Here is a 21,575-nt window from a genome sequence, read left to right on the forward strand (position 1 = left end):
ACATAAGCAGTCTTAAATCAGAAATGAATTGTACGGGAATGTCAATTTGCTGACCTGCCAAAGTCTACGACAAAAATCAAAAATCATCTACCTCGAAAATAAACTGAAAACTGATACATTAATCTGAGGCCCCCCAAATCCCACCTTGTACGTGAATATTATATGCAACCCATGATCAAGTTTAGTACAGTATTACTTTGTTTTATTTCCGCGTTGAGGAAGTTTTGCATCTATGACTCTGCAAGCATAATTTATAGTAGTTTCTTTACCTGAACCAAAGCATCATCTCCCAGCTGTGAACACGAGATGGTTGGGGTGGTTCCCAAGAAACCAGAATCTGTCACTTCCTCCACAGTCTCTCCGATGGAAAGAACCAGCGTGGCATTGACGAAAGACACAATGATGTAGGCATCATACTCATCTGCAAACACACAAACAAATGCACATGTTGCTTTCAGTAGCGATGTCAAAACTAAAGAAAATATTTGGAAGAGAAGTCAACTATCAGAAATCATTTGTGGATCAGTACAACCAAAAAGTATAATCATAACTATTTCAGGTGAAACACGGAAAACATCATATCCACAAAGACTGTTATACCAAAGAGACTGAGAGCACAGAGCACAAGCAAATGCACTTGTTGCTTTCAGTAGCGATGTCAAAACTAAAGAAAATATTTGGAAGAGAACTAACTTATCATTTGTGGATCAGTACAACCAAAAAGTATAATCATAACTATTTCAGGTGAAACACGGAAAACATCATATCCACAAAGACTGTTATACCAAAGAGACTGAGAACACAGCAATGACAGTGCTAAAAGAAAACAAGTCGCATGAAGAGAAATTACTACATTTAGTTAATCTGTCGAACTCGCAGAATGAATTAGACTGCATTTTTGTCTCTCTTACCAAAACATAGCTTTCTCCCATGCGGCCATGCGCCAAGAAAGCGCTGAACACATGCACGAAATAAGTATGCAGAAAGTGACAGGCCAGTATAGCGCAGTAGCACATAGCGCTTCACAAGAAGGCCTGTGCAGAAAGTGACAAGTCAGTAAAGCACAGAGCGCTTCACAGGAAAGCACGCTTTTCTCTATTCTTTTAAACTTTCTGAGCGTGTTTTTAATACAGAAATAACATATTTATATGTTTTGGGAATCAAGAAATGAAAGAGTAAGATGGAATCATTTTTGAATCGAAAACTAACATTTTAAATTCAATTCGAATTTTCAGATTTTTAATGAACAAACTCATCAATTAATTTTAAAGCTTTCAAGCTCAAATGCAATCCCATAGTCTGGGGTTCATTGAAGATTGCTTGACTAAGATTTCATTCAATTTGATCAAAAAGTGAGGTTGTGACAGTGCTGCCTCAATTTTCACAAAAAGCCAGATATGACATCATAGAAATTTATCAAAAAGATAGAGGAAAAAACATCTTGGGATATCATTCTCAGGAATTCTCATGTAAAGTTTCATGAAGATCGGTCCAGTAGTTTTCTCTGAATTGCTCTACACACACAACCATCCTCGTCTCGATTCCCTGTCTATGTTAAGCATTTAGTCAAAACGTGACTAAATGTAAAAACCACAACATTCTCATTGTTACATTTTTGCTATGCCAGTTTGAAAGTATACATTCTGATTAGGACAGACACACTCAAAGCACGAGCAGAAACACTCAGTGTCTCCTGTTTTGGAGAAAGGCTTGCAAAATTTATTTAGTTAGTTTCTCATATTCCAAATAACATAACTCGACTGTTATAAATTTTGAAAAAACTAAGTTGTTCTTGTTCTTTTCATACGTTAAAGTCTTTGTGGAACATCTTTCACACATAGGTTGTTTCTGCAAATAGAGATGTGACAATAATGCAAACTTTACGCAACCATTTTTCGTAGCGATACCCCAATGCTTCAGTGAGATTCACACCGACATTAGAAAAACAGTCAACCAGGCTAGCTGTGCTTAGTTTCGAACAGCTCTACAATTTTGCGTTCCACAGTCCATTCACTTTAAGCTAGAATCCTTATTTCTAGGATACGATTAATGAGAAGTAGGCTGGGCTGTTGTTGATTTAACGTCCGCCAAAGCAAGGCTCACCTCAGGGTAGCGCAACGTCAACATCACCTGAAACAGAAAGCAGGCCTGGTGTGGGACTGAGGATTAAGTCTTCAATCCACCCAGCCTGATTTAGTGACTTTTCAACAACAGCCATAGCGCTACTACAGTAAACAAACTCAAGAAACAGGTGTGCACGCAGTTTCAGCAGGCCGCAATGCCAAGTGAGCCTGATGTTTGCCACTACAGGCCAAAATCTTTGAATAACACTTCACTGGAATTGACAATAAAGCTATAGAATGTTTTCGGCCAGTTTCCACAAGATGTGACTTTAAGAAAATCATCACTATACACAAAGTATGCATCCAATGCACTATCAGGAAGAAGAAGAAAGTATTAGAAAGAGATGAATTCCTGGTCACCGGCTTCATAGAAAGAGCACCAGGGGTGCTTGTGGATCAGTATAAGAAGAGAATATAATCATAACAATTTCAGGTGAAACACGGAAAACATCATATCCACAAAGATGATCAAATCACAGACACTAAGAACACGGTGCTAAAAGAACTAAATCAGCGAAAGGTCACAATTTAAGCCAAGCTTCATAAAAGGTGAAGACAAAGAGCATTGGGTCGCGTGAGATCGCTAAAATGTTACCAAAGCTAAAAGTCTACATGACAAAGAGACTCGATCTGTTGACAGAATCATGAAACATATTCACAAAAAAGAAATTTATGATTTGGGGAGAAAAGTCACACAATATACAATTAAAAATGTTCAACATACAGCCTGAATTTTCTGCTTTCTTCTTTTCAGACAAGATTTGCATCAGAAAAAACCCCACGCCTAAATAAATCTGTGATGCTGCATATTACATCCACACTTTAAAAGCACGACTGTATGTGTCAAAAATCAAGAAATATCAAGTTACAACAATGCAAGAGATAAGGAAATGACACCTGTAGGTTCAGCGATCACTGACTTAGGTTCCTTCTTACGAGATTCAATCAAAAGCTAGAATGCAGTATGCAGCAACACATTTGAAGACACTAGATCAGAAATGAACACAAGGAGTTATCTTACCGTCAATATGCCTCTTCACTGTCCATACAGCATTAGGATTACCGGGCAGTTCTGAAACAGCCATCTCAGACACCTGCAAGGAGAAGCAACAAGTGTCATATAAAGAAAACCTGTACAAAATTCATTCACAACGCAATCAACTTGAACTACTGAAAGCGTGCAAGCAGGGATCGCGTTTACCGGTAATTTCCGGTATTTTACCGGTTAAGATTCGCCAATACCGGAAAACAAGAAGAGCAAACGCTCGATCGAGTCACTTTCGCAGTTCTGAATATTATATGAGGCATCAGATGGACAGGAAGAAATTGCTATTCACAACACAATGAGTCACGTTCACATAAAATTTGAGCCCGGTCACTTTTATAGTTTCCGAGAAAAGCCCAACGTTAAGTTGTGTGTTGCCGAACAGAAAAGGCTAGTTATCTCCCTTGTTTTTCTGATAACGTTCGTAAAAGGCTACAGATGTAAATACTTTGATGTAAAGAATAATCCTACAAAGTTTCAATCACATCCGATGAACTTTGTCAAAGATATAAAATGTCTAATTTTTCCTTTGACGCTGACCTGTGACCTTGAAAAAGGTCAAAGGTCAACGAAACCATCGTTAAAGTGTAGAGGTCATTGGAGGTCACGACTAAACAAAATATGAGCCCGATCGCTTTGATAGTTTCCGAGAAAAGTCCAACGTTAAGGTGGTGTCTACGGACGGCCGGCCGGACAGACTAACACTGACCGATTACATAGTCACTTTTTCTCAAGTGACTCAAAAAAGTGGATGTCGGTCAGACGTACCGATTGTTATTTGGTTTGACCGGTAAAAAAAAAGTAGTAATTACAACAAGAAGAGCAAACGCTCGATCGAGTCACTTTCGCAGTTCTGAATATTATATGAGGCATCAGATGGACAGGAAGAAATTGCTATTCACAACACAATGCATACCTGAAGCATACCTGTGACCTTGAAAAAGGTCAAAGGTCACCAAAGCAGACGTCAAAGTGTAGAGGTCACTGGGAGTCACGTTCACATAAAATTTGAGCCCGGTCACTTTTATAGTTTCCGAGAAAAGCCCAACGTTAAGTTGTGTGTTGCCGAACAGAAAAGGCTAGTTATCTCCCTTGTTTTTCTGATAACGTTCGTAAAAGGCTACAGATGTAAATACTTTGATGTAAAGAATAATCCTACAAAGTTTCAATCACATCCGATGAACTTTGTCAAAGATATAAAATGTCTAATTTTTCCTTTGACGCTGACCTGTGACCTTGAAAAAGGTCAAAGGTCAACGAAACCATCGTTAAAGTGTAGAGGTCATTGGAGGTCACGACTAAACAAAATATGAGCCCGATCGCTTTGATAGTTTCCGAGAAAAGTCCAACGTTAAGGTGGTGTCTACGGACGGCCGGCCAGACGGCCGGACGGCCGGCCGGACAGACTAACACTGACCGATTACATAGAGTCACATTTTCTCAAGTGACTCAAAAATCGTTTGTCAGTACGAGGGGGAGAGAGAGAGAGAGAGAGAGACAGACAGAGAGAGAGAGAGAGAGAGAGAGAGAGAGAGAGAGAGAGAGAGAGAGAGAGAGAGAGAGAGAGAGACTCAGACCTTTATTACAAAAGGAGAGAGAGAGAGAGAGATTTGGATGGCTTGTTGTGACAGCGCTACAATGTTGCGATAATGTCTCCATTGATGACACTTGATGTCAAGGTGTCAAACATGACGTCAAAAATAACAAGGAGGCGAGCTCCGAAATGTCTTTCAGTACGATTGTGCCAGATCTAAAAATAGTATTTGCTAGCAGATTATTTGAGCAATGTAGGTGGTCAGGGAGCGGAGAAATCTTTCTTGTCGCCGAGAAAAAGATCTACACACACAGACATCAGACATCATACTTTTCGCGCCATTTCTTTCGGTTCCCGGTCCATCGTAAAATCTTTCAGTTTATGAGAAACTGAAAGACAATAAGGGACGGCGTCTAACTATAGCCGACATAGCATCATACCGGGAAATCACGTACTCACACCAGCTTAGATCTTTGTCTACATACAGTTGATTATTGTGAGGCGAAAGTGAAACTGTAACAGTAAGTAACTAGTGAGTAAGTCTTCCAGTTGCGTGATTACTATTTGCTTTCCTATTTTATTTCGGAAGTCTCTCTCTCTCTCTCTGTCTCTGTCTCTGTCTCTCTCACAGCGGCTGCTGATGTGTCACTGTCAAGTTGTGCGACAGTTGCTTTGAGGGGGAGAGAAAAAACGTCCGCATATCACTGACATTGATAAACATTGATTTAATGTATTGTAAGTCATTGTTTGTCTTTTACTGGTTGCCTTGGCAAGCTTACCGATTTTCGTGAGAGCCTTGTAGCCAGCTCATGACGTCATACCGGTTTGAAAAATACCTAGCGCGATCACTGGTGCAAGCATAAAAATCAACCACTAATGTTAAAATCAAAATCATGCACTGTTCATCTATTCAAAAATAAAATGTTGCCAACATAAAACTTAGCTGATACAGGACGAACTGAGGTTCAAAATATTGCCAAAAGGACAGAAAGGAACAAATAAATAAACATGTTGAGCAAGAACAACAAAAGCAAAACATTCAAATAAGAAGTTGGTGTTGAAATGCATATGTATAACAAGGTCATTCTAACCTCCAGACCGTGTCTGAGAACTCGGAGTGTCGAGCGAGGACCACGCCCACACAGTGTGTAGATCTGAGGTGTATCTTCATTCACCAAGTCAGCAATCTGAAAGAATACATAATCTGTAAACCCTATTGATATCCAGACCACCACTTTAACGTACTTCAATGCATGCAAGTTCCAACAGCCTAGTCAATCTGAAGTAAAATTGTATATGTACTTGGAATTATTTCACATCTGTTAAGGCCCTGTGTCTGAACATGAAACAGAGAAAGCAAGAAGGCACAGACTTTTATGAAAAGTGATACTTTTTATGGAATAATATTTGACGAGTTTCTCCCCACACTTGCATATGAACACAAAAAGGTTGCTCAGTCTGTGGATCAGGAAATACCAATATTTTAATCACAATGAATCAGGTGAAACACGGAAAACATCATCTCCACAGACCTGAAGCAATTTACATCATGTGCCTTTTTTCTAATCTTAACACTGAAAGTCACTTATCTTTAGTAGATCTTTCACACTGAAAAAAGGTAATTCAGAAGCTTTTTGTTGTTGTTACAGATTTCTTTTGTTAGCCTGACATTTAAGTTGTGTAAGAATGCCTGGTGTTTTACCTGTGTGGTAAGAATGGGAGAGAGACTGTCCATTTCGTCGACCATGGCCAAGTTTTTCAAGGCGCGGGGAACAAAGAGGAAGGTGTCTCCCTCCTCAATGGGCGTGGCAGAGCTGAAGGTTACCTCGTCATCATCCTCACCCAGGTGAACAATCTGGTACAGGTTGCTGCAAGGTAGAATATCATGTAATGGAACATTGCTGCAAAAGTTTTTCTGTGCAGTTTATCAAGTCTCCACAAAGAATTTCTATTTGGACTGTCTCACTTTGTAGCTTTTAGCACGCAACTTTAATTCAAGACTGAATGCCGTATGTCAGTGACATTATTTTAACAGTTCTGTGTCTCAACCATTCATAACACACACATTCTCTGTTTGAGCTTCTTATGTAGTACTCTCCTTGGTCCATGTAGTGCACATGTAGACGGAGTCCATTTTACACCTTAAATCAACTAAAATCTGAAAAGTGATTGACTGATATCTTCTCTGAAGAGCTATCAAACAGGTCAATCCGTCAATACTCACTGGTTTCCAAACTCTGCAGCGATGAAAAGAAAACCTGACTTGAGAACACTCATGCTGGCTGCAACTGGCACTGTGTCAAAGTATTTCAATCGTATTTCTGTCACCTGAAAAAGAGCAAGGGTGACTGTAAGTAAAAGAGAAAACTCATGCTCGTGCTCGTGGTAAAAGTTAAAAGCCGTGTTATACAGCATGACAGGTACAGAGAGGTTCCAAGCAGAAACACTTCATGCTTGAGTTTACCATTTACAATTATGAATGTGTCACAATATTAGGATGTAAACATTAAACTAACTTGCCTTGCATCCACTTACAGTCCAAGGACAAGCTCATGCTAACATACATGGGAAAAAACCCAAAAAACATAATCATCCAGAGAACTAAAAAAAAAAGAAAAACCATGCAAGAAATGTGACTCACAATGTCTTCATCTGTCTCCAGAGTCACTTTGAAGATGTCACCTTGTTCTGTTTGTACCAGGAAGAAAAACATGGACTGGAAAGAAAAACAGTAAATCTCTTGGTTACATATAAAATGCAACAACTACATACTAACATTCAAGTAGTTATAACAATAATCAGGTGAGGCATTTTCCAAACAAGTGTCTTTTAACAAGTGAGAACTCTGGCTCTTATAGAAAGTATGTCAAGCAAATACATCAACCATGCAAATAAAGGAAATACATTATAATCCAAACCAAATATTAACCGGTTGCCAAATTTTAATTTTTTTAAATTTTACTGGTAAACACCATACCTGTAGAAAGCAGTAGTGAAAGCATGCTTATGCATTAGCAGCAAAACCTCAAGGACCAAGCATGTAAAATAAGCCACTTTGTATAAAACGAGCTCTCACCTTTGTTTTGTGGGTTGCGCTGCAGACAAAGATCATGCCACGTTCAGGATCATCCAGATCAGTCTGCAAAGAGCAAAAAGAAACAATGAACGCAAATACAAACTGTATGAACAGGTCAATGATGACTTCAAGTAGTTTACTCCACGACAAAGTCGTTCACTTCAACATACATTGCGGATTGCGCAACCCATGTGAAAGCGAGATCACTCATGTCAACTCCGGAAACTCTTCAAATATCTTTTGTACACGTTGGGGTCGCAGTAGTTCCAGCATTGGTTCCTGGACCACAGTATGTGCAATTATTTTCTCGCAGTAAAGAATGCCAGTGGGAAATAATTACAATTACACCTTGCTAGAGATCTTAACTGAAATCAAGAAACTGGGCTCAATTTTTCACATAAATTCAAACCTAGTATCCAGCTTTATCTCCCATTAAAGGCCGAGGGTCGGGTATAAAAGCAGAGCGGCGCGTGGCACTTCAGTTTAATGTCCAGCCCTTTTCAGGAAACGAGCTCTCACTTGAAATATTATTTTCAAAAATACTCTGTCTATACCAAACTCAAAAGCACCATTTTTGTCAAGCAAACATTTGAAGGTGTACACCACACATGCACCCCAAAAAGTGTTTATAATAACCCCTGGGGGCACGCACTCGACGTCTCCAGACCTCTTTCTTCCCCCAAGCTGTTTCCTCCCTTAACGCATCCCATCCCTCAGTTGGGCAGCTTCGCAGTCGGTGATCCTGCTGGCGGGGAGCTCACCACATCCTGTGACTCAGTGTTAGGTAGTGGTGGTGGTGGTGGTGGGGAGGGGGGGGTTGAGTGGGACTTTGTGTGTGATTCCTGATTTCCAAATGTTCAACATTTTCTTTAGCTGCATTATTTTAGTTATTCATGAGTGGGTGGGTGGAGGGAATGGGCTAGTTCTAACTATGCATTAGATTATAAAATTGTATTCTGTGTAGACCCTTCCACCAGCATCTTAGACCACTCTTTGTACATTTTCTTTTAATAGATGATTGTCATTTGTTTTACCTCATGTCTGCCCTGCGTGTGATGGTGTGATCGTGACTGCTGTAGTGTGGGCGTGTGTGCGTTGGTGTGTATGTCAGTGTATGTGTGGGCGTGTGTGTGTGTGTGTCAGTGTGTGTGTGGGTGTGTGTGTGTGCATGATTTTACCAACACTACGCGAAATTCCTTGTGCTTTAAATGTTTTTTAATGTCACTTGGCTCAATAAATACTGTATTCTGTATTCTGGATAACGTACTTTCAGAAAAAAAATTAACTCGCCAAATTTGAATTCAAAATCAAACGGCTGTCAGTCGTGGTGGACTGGGCGGAGCTAAAGACACGAGAAAGATAATGTCCACGCACCGCTCATTCCTTTTCGGCAGCACACACCCGCCACATAACGTTTACCAGATGTTGTCTGACCCCAAAGTTCCGGTCACTCCGCGCTATTGCAGCCGCCATGGATGCTACATAACACCACTGGCTAATCTGCCTGAGAGTGAAACACTTTCAATAATCGTTCTGTAATTTATAAATCGTTTCAAAGATAGTCTGCACTTTACGAATGTTAGTTTGGTATTTATTACTTTTTTTTAAAAAGTGAAACATATTCAACCGAAAAAAAAGTTTTCTTCTTGGGCTGAAAAGGGAAGCTGAAGTTATTTGGTGGATGAATACGATCGTTAGTAAAGTACCAATGTCTTGAATTTATGGCAGACTTTTCCAGAGAAAATAATTGTATACGCGTTGCTTATGTTTCCGGTAGAACACCGCGTATCACAGTCATGCACGTTGGAACCAGGCACTCATGACTCATGAAAGACACTTTCTTCACTTTTTCACACACTAAAACACCATTATTCAGGCGACTCTGCAGCAAATGTCGTAATCCCTGTCTGTCACAGATATCATATTCATCCACATCCAGCAATAGTGATGCTCTGCTATCTAATTAAACATTTATTAGTCACAAAGCTGTTCTCCTCCGGACAGTGACAACGCGAGACCATGCCTTGACTGACTAAATGTCACGCGCGAAAAAAGAAAGAGGACGCGCCACCTACATCCTGTAAGGGGGAAGCACTCAGACAGTGCTTGGGATCCACGGTGGCGCATGGTTATGGGAGATAATTGTACCCACGCAGCGTTTTGTCCAATTTTTTCGGCCTATAATAGATAATGTGCAAGAATAGTACTGTCGAGGTAAGTGTTATATTGACTAGGCATGCTGGGTATTTTCGTGTTTCCATAACCCACCGAACTCTGACATGGATTACAGGATCTTTTCCGTGCGCACTTGGTCTTGTGCTTGCGTGTACACACGAAGGGGGTTAAGTCACTAGCAGGTCTGCACATAAGTTGACCTGGGAGATCGGAAAAATCTCCACTCTTAACCCACCAGGCGGCAGCGACCGGGATTCGAACTCCCGACCTCTCGATTACGAGGCCGACGTCTTACCACCACGCCACTGCGCCCGTCGGTAAAACATTCAAACATGCATGTACAGAAAGCAGTGACACATTTAACTCTGTAGATGGTCCCTCAAGTTCTTGGCATCCGATTGTTGGTGCGAGTTTCCACTCAGGTTCTGCACCAAGAGAGAGGGTATTTCTACTCTCCAGTCTACAACACGAAGTCAGGTTGACCGGTTGCGTTAGTGCATGGCACTGCATAACTTTCACCATGTGCGTTGTATTGCACAAGTGTACAAATGCGCGCGCGCATGCGACGGCGTGTGCGTGTATGTGTGTGCGTGTAATCTGCATTCAGAGGATTTATTGCTAGTGTGAATAAATTATTGCAACTAATAATGCTTCCAAATAACCGTCAGAAAAAAGGTGAATACCACACACACACACACACACACACAACGGGACTTTACAGAGGTTCACAAGAAAGGCACACACACCAAGGCGAGGTATGCAGTCTGCTGTTGGCTTGTTTAATCAAGCGGAATGCCTTGACCACTGCATCCACCAGACTAGGTAACTTGAGACCTGTCGGTCACTGAAAATAGGCTCCGCCTATACCCATGGGTATTCTGGCCTGTTGGACCTCGGCCTTTAACAAGTGTAACTTACCCTTCTTCTGGGAATGGGACATCTGATGTCTGGTTGGTCACCCAGGTTTTTGTATGTGATGTAGTTTTCTGAACAAATCAACACTCCGCTGGGCCCATCATTACCTCCAGGAACTGCAAGAGAGACACAGAAGTTCAGTATCTTTGTAAAGTCAATCATTTTAAACGAAAAAATAGAGGCTGAGGTGCTGCCTGACAAAGTCATTTGGAAATAATTTTAGCAATGCCTAAAAACAAAGAAGAAATAATTAAAAATAAATATACAGCACAAAAACAATATTGGCCATAACAAAAAACAACTTTCCTACAAGTAACATATTTCTAAACTACACATGGTCGTCAAATTCCCCCTTCCCCCCTAATAGAGCAAAAACCCCACTGCAAACAGTAAGGGGTCATCCCAGCATCTTACCTGATATCAAGAAGTTTGCGTGTTCTTCTAGCTGTTCAGAGTATTTGCGAACAACATGGTTCAGGCCCAGATCAAGTTCATAGTATGTAAGAAGTTGCTGAGTTTTCTGGGCTGCCTCTCCTGTTGGGTCCATGTCAGCTTCCTAAAAAGACATGAAGACAGTTGAGTACCACTGACATGAAACTGCACAACAATTTCAGCATCTTTGGGGTTAAAATTATATCAGACAAAAATATACCTTGAATAGTATGACAGGAAGGTTGATGCAACCTATGTCAACTTTGCAGCCTAGCATAAACAATAAAAAAAAAAAAAGTACAGTCTACTGAGAGCACAAGAATACACGCACCTATTCCCTAAACCTGGTTCCAAGTAAAGCAACAGCAATTTATTTTACCCTGTCGCTTACTTTGCCGGCCAGTCATCTCATCTGTGATTACTTTGCTGATCAATCAACTCACCTCATAATCGATTTCCAAGCAGGCGAAGGTGGGGTTTTCAAAGCCGACATCAATGCCGATCATGTGATATACCAGTGTGTTGGACTTGTGAGCCTCTAGGGGTGAAGAGATGGTCAGACGAGCTTGTGCGTCACGGTTCAAAATATACACCAGCTTCTGTTTCTCAACAGCACCTGTTGACAACCAATACAGACTTTTAACCAACATTGCTTTTTTAGATACATCATGTGCCAACAAATCAACATATTTCTTCAGAAAGGTATCAACTGTTCTTCTCTTTTTACGAATAAACCACCTTATTTCCATTTTCACACAAATGTTCACAAGCATGTGTGAGAAAGTGCTCACACTATTTTGTTACAAAATCTGAATCTCAAGCTTCGTTAAGTTTTGGGAAACTATGCATTAATGCTGTTTATAAATGTAATGATGGTTATATGCATCAGCACAGTGCTGCATCAACAGCAACAACTGATTTGTGAAACTTACCAACCATAACAGCACGACCTTTGGGATCAACAGCCAGATACTGTCCTGGTACAATGCGCCTGCAACCACTCTTGCCATAAGTCTCCTGATGTATCTTCTCAAACTGGTTTTTGGATGGGATGTACTCCAGGATCACAATCCGACCAGAATCAGACCCAATCACCACATAATCTGAAATAGTATGACAACTGAATTACAGCAAGAAGAGTTACCCTGGAACCGAAGAGCAGATTAACATGCCAAGTGTATTCTTCAACCTTACAGTTACACAACTCTACAATTGCAGTCGAACCTGCTTTAGCCACCACCTCTTGATCAAGGCCACCTGCCCGTACGACCAACCCAAAGGATACTCCTGTCAAGTTTTGTTCTATTATAAAATTCACCTTTCTATAGCGACCACCTGTCTATAACATAAGTATAACCACCACTTTTAGTCGGTTCCTTGGGTGGTTGTTCAAGACAGGTTCGATTGTATCTTGCCAGCCTTCTACAAGTGCAGTACAGCAAATGGGTAAAAAAAAAACCAAGAAGGGCAAAGCCCATATGACTCACATGCTTGACCTTGACCTTTACATGACCTTGACCTTCAGGGTCAAGGTCAAATAACTAAACCTAGCAATGACGTCATACACTAAGAACTGCTTTACACATTTTTGCTACCAAAATACATGTGACCTTGACCCAAGGTCATGCAACACAAAGCTGTTAATTCAAGACATAGGAAGTACAATGGTGCTTATTGGCTCTTTCTACCATGAGATATGGTCACTTTTAGTGGTTCACTACCTTATTTTGGTCACATTTCATAAGGGTCAAAGTGACCTTGACCTTGATCATATGTGACCAAATGTGTCTCATGATGAAAGCATAACATGTGCCCCACATAATTTTTAAATTTGAAACAGTTATCTTCCATAGTTCAGGGTCAAGGTCACTTCAAAATATGTATACAATCCAACTTTGAAGAGCTCCTGTGACCTTGACCTTGAAGCAAGGTAAACCAAACTGGTATCAAAAGATGGGGCTTACTTTGCCCTATATATCATATATAGGTGAGGTATTCAATCTCAAAAACTTCAGAGAAAATGGGAACAAGAAGAGCAAACGCTCGATCGAGTCACTTTCGCAGTTCTGAATATTATATGAGGCATCAGATGGACAGGAAGAAATTGCTATTCACAACACAATACAGATGTAAATAATTTGATGTAAAGAATAATCCTATAAAGTTTGAATCAAATCCGATGAATAGTTTCAGAGATATGATATTTCAATTTTTTTCCTTCAAGACATACCTGTGACCTTGAAAAAGGTCAAAGGTCACCAAAGCAGACGTCAAAGTGTAGAGGTCACTGGGAGTCACGTTCACATAAAATTTGAGCCCGGTCACTTTTATAGTTTCCGAGAAAAGCCCAACGTTAAGTTGTGTGTTGCCGAACAGAAAAGGCTAGTTATCTCCTTTGTTTTTCTGATAACGTTCGTAAAAGGCTACAGATGTAAATACTTTGATGTAAAGAATAATCCTACAAAGTTTCAATCACATCCGATGAACTTTGTCAAAGATATAAAATGTCTAATTTTTCCTTTGACGCTGACCTGTGACCTTGAAAAAGGTCAACGAAACCATCGTTAAAGTGTAGAGGTCATTGGAGGTCACGACTAAACAAAATATGAGCCGGATCGCTTTGATAGTTTCCGAGAAAAGTCCAACGTTAAGGTGGTGTCTACGGACGGACGGCCGGCCGGCCGGACAGACTAACACTGACCGATTACATAGTCACTTTTTCTCAAGTGACTCAAAAATAGCTGTTTTTTAGACAACATTTATGGCCCCTGCGACCTTGACCTTGAAGCAAGGTCAAGATGCTATGTATGTTTTTTGGGGCCTTGTCATCATACACCATCTTGCCAAATTTGGTACTGATAGACTGAATAGTGTCCAAGAAATATCCAACGTTAAAGTTTTCCGGCCGGCCGGCCGGACGGACGACTCGGGTGAGTACATAGACTCACTTTTGCTTCGCATGTGAGTCAAAAATGGTGCAAAACTTTCAGTGAACTACGAACTGGCTTGATTTTAACTTTCAGTATTAATAAAAACATGAACACAAACACCCCATCAAAATTAAAATCTTTACTGACTCTACTTGTAAGTTGTATAATTCGATCTAACAGACCCTATCACAAGTGGATGAAATACTACAAGTTTATATCACTGTTCATTGGCTCTATCGACACCCGTTTTTAACCGCTTGCTTCCCTTTATATGATAAACCGTCCATAGATCGTCGTCGTCCTCCCGAACAAATTTCTTTGTATGTCATCGAGAATAGAGGAGTTTGGGTAGGGAAATCCTTTCATGCAATGACGTCAGCGCCTTTCGGCGATTGGTCAATGCATTTCGAAGCCAGACCACAACATAATGTCGGTCATGCTTGAAATTATCGCTACTTGATATACTTTCCAAACGTATACGAAATGAATGGGAGCATAGGGTCAGTTATTAACTTAACTTGCCGTGAACAGTGTGAGTGAGATAAAGAAAACAGTACACAAATACGAACAGAGAGACTCGGAAACTCGAATCGTCGCCACGCTCGAGACCTCAAAGTGTAATACAGTAAAACCTGCGAGCAAAGGACGCTCTTGGGGAGCCTTGCCACTGTCCTTTGTAGCAAGGTGTCCTTATGAATATGAATGCGCCAACATTTTATTTGAGAAAAAAAACACCCAACAGTCACTGATTCTTTTTTGCCACAGTGATTATTAAAACTCAAAGTTTTGAAGCCCTCAAGTTTTTGTTTTTTTGTTTTCTTGAAAGAAAAGGAGAGAGAGAGAGAGAAAGAGAGAGAGAGAGAGAGAGAGAGAGAGAGAGGAGAGAGAGAAAGAGAGAGAGAGAGAGAGGGGTGCAATCGGTTTCTTATCTGAAGCAATGGGCCATTCACTGGAAGATTCTTTGATTGAGCTGTTGAAAACCACTCGAAGAGTTCTTCGTTCAACTCGTCATAGGTTGTTTTTCTTCTCTTAACACATTTTGCCGTCGATCTGGCACCGGAGTCCCACTGACTGAGAATTTGTGTTCGATCAGCTTTTATGTTGGAAATTTGAGTTTTTCCTCAATTCAGCTCATCAGCAACTTTTCGAACGGTCTTTATGACATCGACTCTCTCTTCTAAAGTCAAATTTTTTCGTTTTGGCATGATGAGACGAAGACGAAGGATGAGACGAAGATGCATCACAGTACAGAAAGTAGAAACCCGAAATGTTTGTGAGTTCACGGCATCGACCAATGAGCGTGCACCATACAAAAATCAACTTCTTTCAAGTGCTGTCATTGGCTTACAAAATAAGCTTCTCGCGCGTTCACATCGCCAGCGAGATTGTATTTGCAGAACCAAGATGGCGGACCAGCGTCTGCTAAAAGCTGTCTGCTTCAAGGGTTTGTCCGTTGTTGACAAGTAACGAACCCAATCGGGACCAAAAAAGGGTGTCCGCGTCTTTGAAGTGTTCGCTCTTTTAAGGTGTTTTTGAGAGTAAAATACATCCGTCCTCACTTGAATTGTCTGTTATGCTAAGGTGTCCGCCGAAATAAGGGTCCGCTAGATGCAGGTTTTACTGTATTTGAAGTTAAAATCTCCCTCACCTACAGTGCAACACAATAGCTCAGTATTGAGTGCAGATTCTTTCTTTCTTTCTTTATTTGGTGTTTAACGTCGTTTTCAACCGTTCAAGGTTATATCGCGACGGAGGGAAGGGGGGTGATGGGATAGAGCCACTTGTCAATTGTTTCTTGTTCACAAAAGCACTGATCAAAAATTTGCTCCAGGGGCTTGCAACGTAGTACAATATATGACCTTACTGGGAGAATGCAAATTTCCAGTACAAAGGACTTAACATTTCTTACATACTGCTTGACTAAAATCTTTACAAACATTGACTATATTCTATACAAGAAACACTTAACAAGGGTAAAAGGAGAAACAGAATCCGTTAGTCGCCTCTTATGACATGCTGGGGAGCATCGGGTAAATTCTTTCTCGTCCCAACCAATATGGGACTCCCCCTAACCCGCGGGGGGCTGAGTGCAGATGACCCAACGCAACTGGAGTACATTGGTGTCAGAGACCATTTAAGGAAGTGCCTCTCTGAACATGACATTTCACCCTTTCCTTCTGCTTCAAAGTTTCGAAAGCCACAAGTGCTTCACACTCAACTTGTGGAAGTTTTTTGTCTCTGTAGAGGACCTGACAATGGTACACTTATGTTTGAGTGTGACTCATGTAAAGAATGGTTCCATGCAAGCTGTGTGGGCATCAAAACTGCAAAACAGCTTCGACAAGCCAGGAGACGGTGGGCTTGCTCCAAATGTGCACAGGACGAGAAGTAGAAGTAGACGACAGGGAAGCAGACGTCGTGCAGAGGATAAGAAGTACATCTTATACATGGGTGAAACCTATGAAAATCAAATTGACTGAACATTTTTTGAGGCAGGGGTCCAGGGGCCGCCCAGGCCCTGGCGGGGTACGGGGCAGGGCCCCGTTAGGGGGTCCAGGGGGGCAACGAATTTTTGCATTATACATTGTGATTTTGTGGCCTTTCCTGGCAAAAAAATACACTTTTTGTCACTATCATGCAGGTCAAAAAAATACCTTCAGATTCTAATGAAGGGTAAACAAAATTAAAGGGTAAAAGGGTAAACAAAATCAAAACAATTCACAGAAGTAATCATTTTTCTTTTGTATCTTTTCACACTTGCATCTTCCAACACAACGACACAATTGATAACAATTAACATTGACAACAGCCAATTACTAAATGAAATAGAAACTGAACAACTGAACAACTGAAATAAAAGTTCGAAGTATTTAATTATAAGAAGCAAACATTGCCAGACAGGCATTGAAATAAATGATGAAACAGAATGTCACACCTGCAAACAGCATGATGTAGCACTGCACAAAGTAGCAACTAAGCAGTAGCATCTGGGTCATTCTCAGAAATGGTGGTACAAAGTGTTACATACAAAGTAAAAAATAAAGTGTCAAGAAATACAAAATAATTGTTTTTACTATGAAGTCTATTGTTTGCTATACATAATAATGCAAAAATTAGACAAAAAGAGTAATTGGTTGCTGAATAAGAGACGTTTTAAAGTGTTGTATTTACGTGATGAATGTTGTAACATGGAAATCAAATTCCAACTTTAAACCACCTAAGCCTTCAATCCTTTGTGCATTTTTTATCAGTTCTGCAGTATTTTTGTGTTCTACCCAACACATTCTAGTTATGAAAGGTAAGGACTTCAACTAATATTGGTAAAAAAATGACATTTGGAACTGACTAAGGTGAATGTCATAACACAGAAACGAAATGCTTGAACCACTTTCGGTTCCTGTGCGACAGACATGAATCTGCACTGTTTGGCCTTTCTTGCCGGCAAAACCCGTCTGACCCAAAATAACTACACAAAACACAATTCGTCAGAGTTTGCTGTATTTGTTGAAAGTTCCTGTTGCGTTCAGATTACCCATTTTAAGTACTTGTTGAATGTCGAACATCCACGATCAGAAGATACGAGAACTTCTTGGCTACTTTGTTGCCGCTAAACTTCGCGCGTTGAGAAACTGTTGCACTCGATATCTTTCCGACGCTACATTGTCGCCAACCGCGGTGTGTAAGTTTGTGACAAAGCTTTGCAGGCTCGACAATTTAGTAAAAACCATCTTCAGTCGTGACGTAGGTCAGGAAACGACGCCATGAGTTTCAGCAAATGATATGATTCTGGTGTTTTCTGTGAATATTTGGCTGTGATTCAAAGGACTATTTTCTTGTTCGAACTTCCTGCGCGCTAAAGAGCTAAAAATAGCCGTGATGTGGCAAAGTCATGCAGCACATTGCTGTCCGATGTTCGGGCGTCGAGTCTGGAAACGATGCGTTACGACATTCAAAATTTTTTGTTCGAAGCCCCTAACTTCAAATTCAGCGTGAGTTTTTGCAAAGATGTGTTGCTACGTCCAATACTGAAGTCCTGACTGTCGATTGCAGTAATTTGTTGGTGTTTGCATGTTTGCATTTAGCCATGAGACTGAACATATTGTTGATCACGAAAGTCGTGTAACGCTTCGGCGATCCGGAAACGGCCGAACTTCGCAATTGAAAAGCACACAAAGACAACACCAACGTATAGAAACCATTTTTATTGACATACAACAATGCTTTAATGTCTCAGGAATAGATTCAGATGAAAAAAGTCGTGGTAGAAATAATTTTAATTTACTTTTTCATGATTTCAAATGTGTCACCCCTCTCACTCTCACTGTACCACCATTTCTGAGAATGACCCATCTCTTATAGTGCAAAGTTCTCAAGGAAAAGCACTTGAGTTTCAAGCACCAAACTTATCACACACAGTTTTAGTTTCATGAACTCCAACCCGTCCCATTGCCATTTGTTGGCTAGACCAGCATCAATAAGATCTGTCCATGCGTTTTCCGTCAAAACCGGCATCTTTGTTGCAGAAATCATGTCACCACTTCGTAATGCCTGCCAAAACGCGAGAACTTTTTTTTTTATCGTGATGCAGAGCGAATCCGAAAGCGAAGAAACCTCACCTACGGGGTTTACCGCATAGCAGTTCGAAAACGCGTTCCGCTTAAAAAAAAATTTTTTTTTTTAATAAAAATTGCGGATTGACGGAATTTCCGTCAGACTTATTTTCAGATTGACGGATTTCAGTCAATTGACGGGCTACTTTCACCCATGCTTATAGCTTGACGTCGTGCAGAGGATAAGAAGTACATCTTATAACTTTTAAGCCTTTCATGGGACTCCATGGTAATTTTAAAATACGTCTTGTGACTATAATAACACGGGACAAAAACTTTTAAATCATTTGCTATTAAAGGACAATTAAACACTCAATGAGCTAATACATGTGAAATGGATGATCAGGTGCAACCTCGACGCATACCTGTGATGTGATGTCTTTGAGGTAAGTGTTTGGTACAATATAATCCTTTTTTTTTTTTAAATGTCCTACAGATTGTTGTTTAGACACTTATAGCTAGGCCTACTTCCGGTCATAACTTCCGGTCATTGCCAGCAGACGTGTGTGCGTAGTACATGTATGGTGATTTGTGAGACGGATCGTCCAAATGCGCAAGTATATAAGAGCTGCGCGTTTTAACGATTCTTGTATTCTTTGTATCGATCAAACGCGCACACATCGATTGATGTGTGCGCGTTTGATCGATCTACCAAACGCGCAGCACGATCGCGCAGATCGATCAAACACGCCTAACATATACACTACACAGAATCATCACTCCTGTATATACTCGGAGTGCGTATAGCTTTTGCCTTCTTTTATTTGGTAATTTTAATAGAAATTGTCAGGTGTAATACCAAACAAGTCGCGTAAGGCGAAAATACAACATTTAGTCAAGCTCAGTCGAACTCACAGAATGAAACTGAACGCACTGCATTTTTTCACAATGACCGTAGTCCGCCGCTTGTGCAAAACGGAGTGAAACTGACGAGCCTGTTCAGCGCTGTAGTGGTTTCGCTGTGCTGCATAGCACGCTTTTCTGTACCTCTCTTCGTTTTAACTTTCTGAGCGTGTTTTTAATCCAAACATATCTATATATACGACTTGTGTCTGTGTCTGTTCGCGATGCGCGGCCAAGGTTCTCGATGGATCTGTTTCAAATTTGGTGGCCATATTCAGGTACACCCGGGACACAACCTGGTCGATGAGATATTTCAACACGTGCTCTCAGCACGCAGCGCTGAACCGATTTTGTTTTTTTTTGTCTGGATCCACTACCAGTAACTCTTCCTTACCTTCAGTGTTTTCAGCGTTTACCTCCCTTCCTTCGTATGGCGCGCGGATATTCCCATTCCGTTACTATTTTTAGAAGGTCTCCAGTGTTTTGCGCGTTTATCTCCTTTTCTTCGTGCGCCGGCAAAGCCGGCGTCCCAGGCGCAGCCTGGTATTCGGCTCTACTTCCTCCCGGCGAAGCGGGTAATCATCTAGTATCTATATGTTTTTGGAATCAGGAACCGACAAGGAATAAGACGAAATTGTTTTTAAATCGATTTCGGAAATTTAATTATGATCATAATTTTTATATTTCAGAGCTTGTTTTTAATCCAAATATAACATATTTATATGTTTTTGGAATCAGAAAATGACGAAGAATAAGATGAAATTGTTGTTGGATCGTTTAATAAAAAAATAATTTTAATTACAAGTTTCCGATTTTTAATGACAAAACTCACCCATTAGTTTTTAAGCCACCAAGCTGAAATGCAATACCAAACCCCGGCCTTCGTCGAAGATTGCTTTGCCAAAATTTCAATCAATTTGATTGAAAAATGAGGGTGTGACAGTGCCGCCTCAACTTTTACAAAAAGCCGGATATGACGTCATCAAAGGTTACATGGGTGCAACCTGGAAAATTCCAAAAACCGGCAAAAGTTGGGGTCCAGCTTTTTTAGTATTTAAAATGCCCCCAAAAAACTCTCCTGGAACAAAAACATCGGCAGCAGATGAAACCAAAAACCGGCTGCCGGCGTGTAGCTGCACCCATGTATTTATCGAAAAATGAAAAAAAAACGTCCGGGGATATCATTCCCAGGAACTCTCATGTCAAATATCATAAAGATCGGTCCAATAGTTTAGTCTGAATCGCTCTACACACACACAAACGCACAGACACACACACTGACACATACACCACGACCCTCGTCTCGATTCCCCCTCCATGTTAAAACATTTAGTCAAAACTTGACTAAATGTAAAAACCTACCTTTGGTGCCTCCTGTAAGTCTGAATGGCATCAACGAACGGATAACACCGAAGACCTCAATGGAGAGCACTGGGTAGATCTTGCCAGTGTTTGGGTCATGGCGTAACAGTTCAATAACCTTCCCTCTGGACACAACAATCTCCTGAAGTTTTGATCCTGAAAAATTGCCATGAACTGCCTGGACGATCCCTGTGGACCGTTGCAATGTGAGGTTGTAGAGGTACATGTTTCCCTTTCAGGCCTGAAAGAAAAGAAAGTTTTGAAAGCAAAGTGTAAAATATTGCAATTGTGTATGCATGTAATGTATACATTACTTTACTGGTGGTATTTAAGTTAAGTTTGCATGAAAATAAAAACTGCCCTACAATCATATCATTCACTCATTGTCGTTGCTGAAAATCTACTGATACTAAAAAAAGGCAAGTGATCAGCGACTCCAGCGAGTAAATGTTTGCAACTCAATTGAGTCAATCATTGAAATCCCTGAAACTGCACTGATCTAATGTTGCATGCAGCTTTAGATAATAAGT

The 21,575-nt window shown here is 40.6% G+C and overlaps 1 protein-coding gene across 1 annotated transcript in view; it reads right to left on the minus strand.

Annotated features, from left to right (window-relative positions):
- Positions 1–21,575, minus strand: part of LOC138963237 (splicing factor 3B subunit 3-like) — a 57,236-nt gene that overhangs the window by 35,308 nt on the left and 353 nt on the right. The window contains exons 2-13 of the mRNA XM_070335298.1: positions 21,046–21,286; positions 12,233–12,403; positions 11,744–11,916; positions 11,283–11,424; positions 10,872–10,984; positions 7,779–7,841; positions 7,344–7,418; positions 6,927–7,030; positions 6,405–6,570; positions 5,794–5,889; positions 3,145–3,217; positions 270–421 (exon numbers count right to left, since the gene is read on the minus strand). Of these exons, the coding sequence (XP_070191399.1) occupies positions 270–421; positions 3,145–3,217; positions 5,794–5,889; positions 6,405–6,570; positions 6,927–7,030; positions 7,344–7,418; positions 7,779–7,841; positions 10,872–10,984; positions 11,283–11,424; positions 11,744–11,916; positions 12,233–12,403; positions 21,046–21,271 (1,554 nt within the window). The 5' untranslated portion in view covers positions 21,272–21,286. The remainder of the gene's footprint in view (positions 1–269; positions 422–3,144; positions 3,218–5,793; positions 5,890–6,404; positions 6,571–6,926; positions 7,031–7,343; positions 7,419–7,778; positions 7,842–10,871; positions 10,985–11,282; positions 11,425–11,743; positions 11,917–12,232; positions 12,404–21,045; positions 21,287–21,575) is intronic.

This window comes from Littorina saxatilis, linkage group LG1, assembly GCF_037325665.1.
Source record: "Littorina saxatilis isolate snail1 linkage group LG1, US_GU_Lsax_2.0, whole genome shotgun sequence".
Lineage (NCBI taxonomy): Eukaryota > Metazoa > Mollusca > Gastropoda > Littorinimorpha > Littorinidae > Littorina > Littorina saxatilis.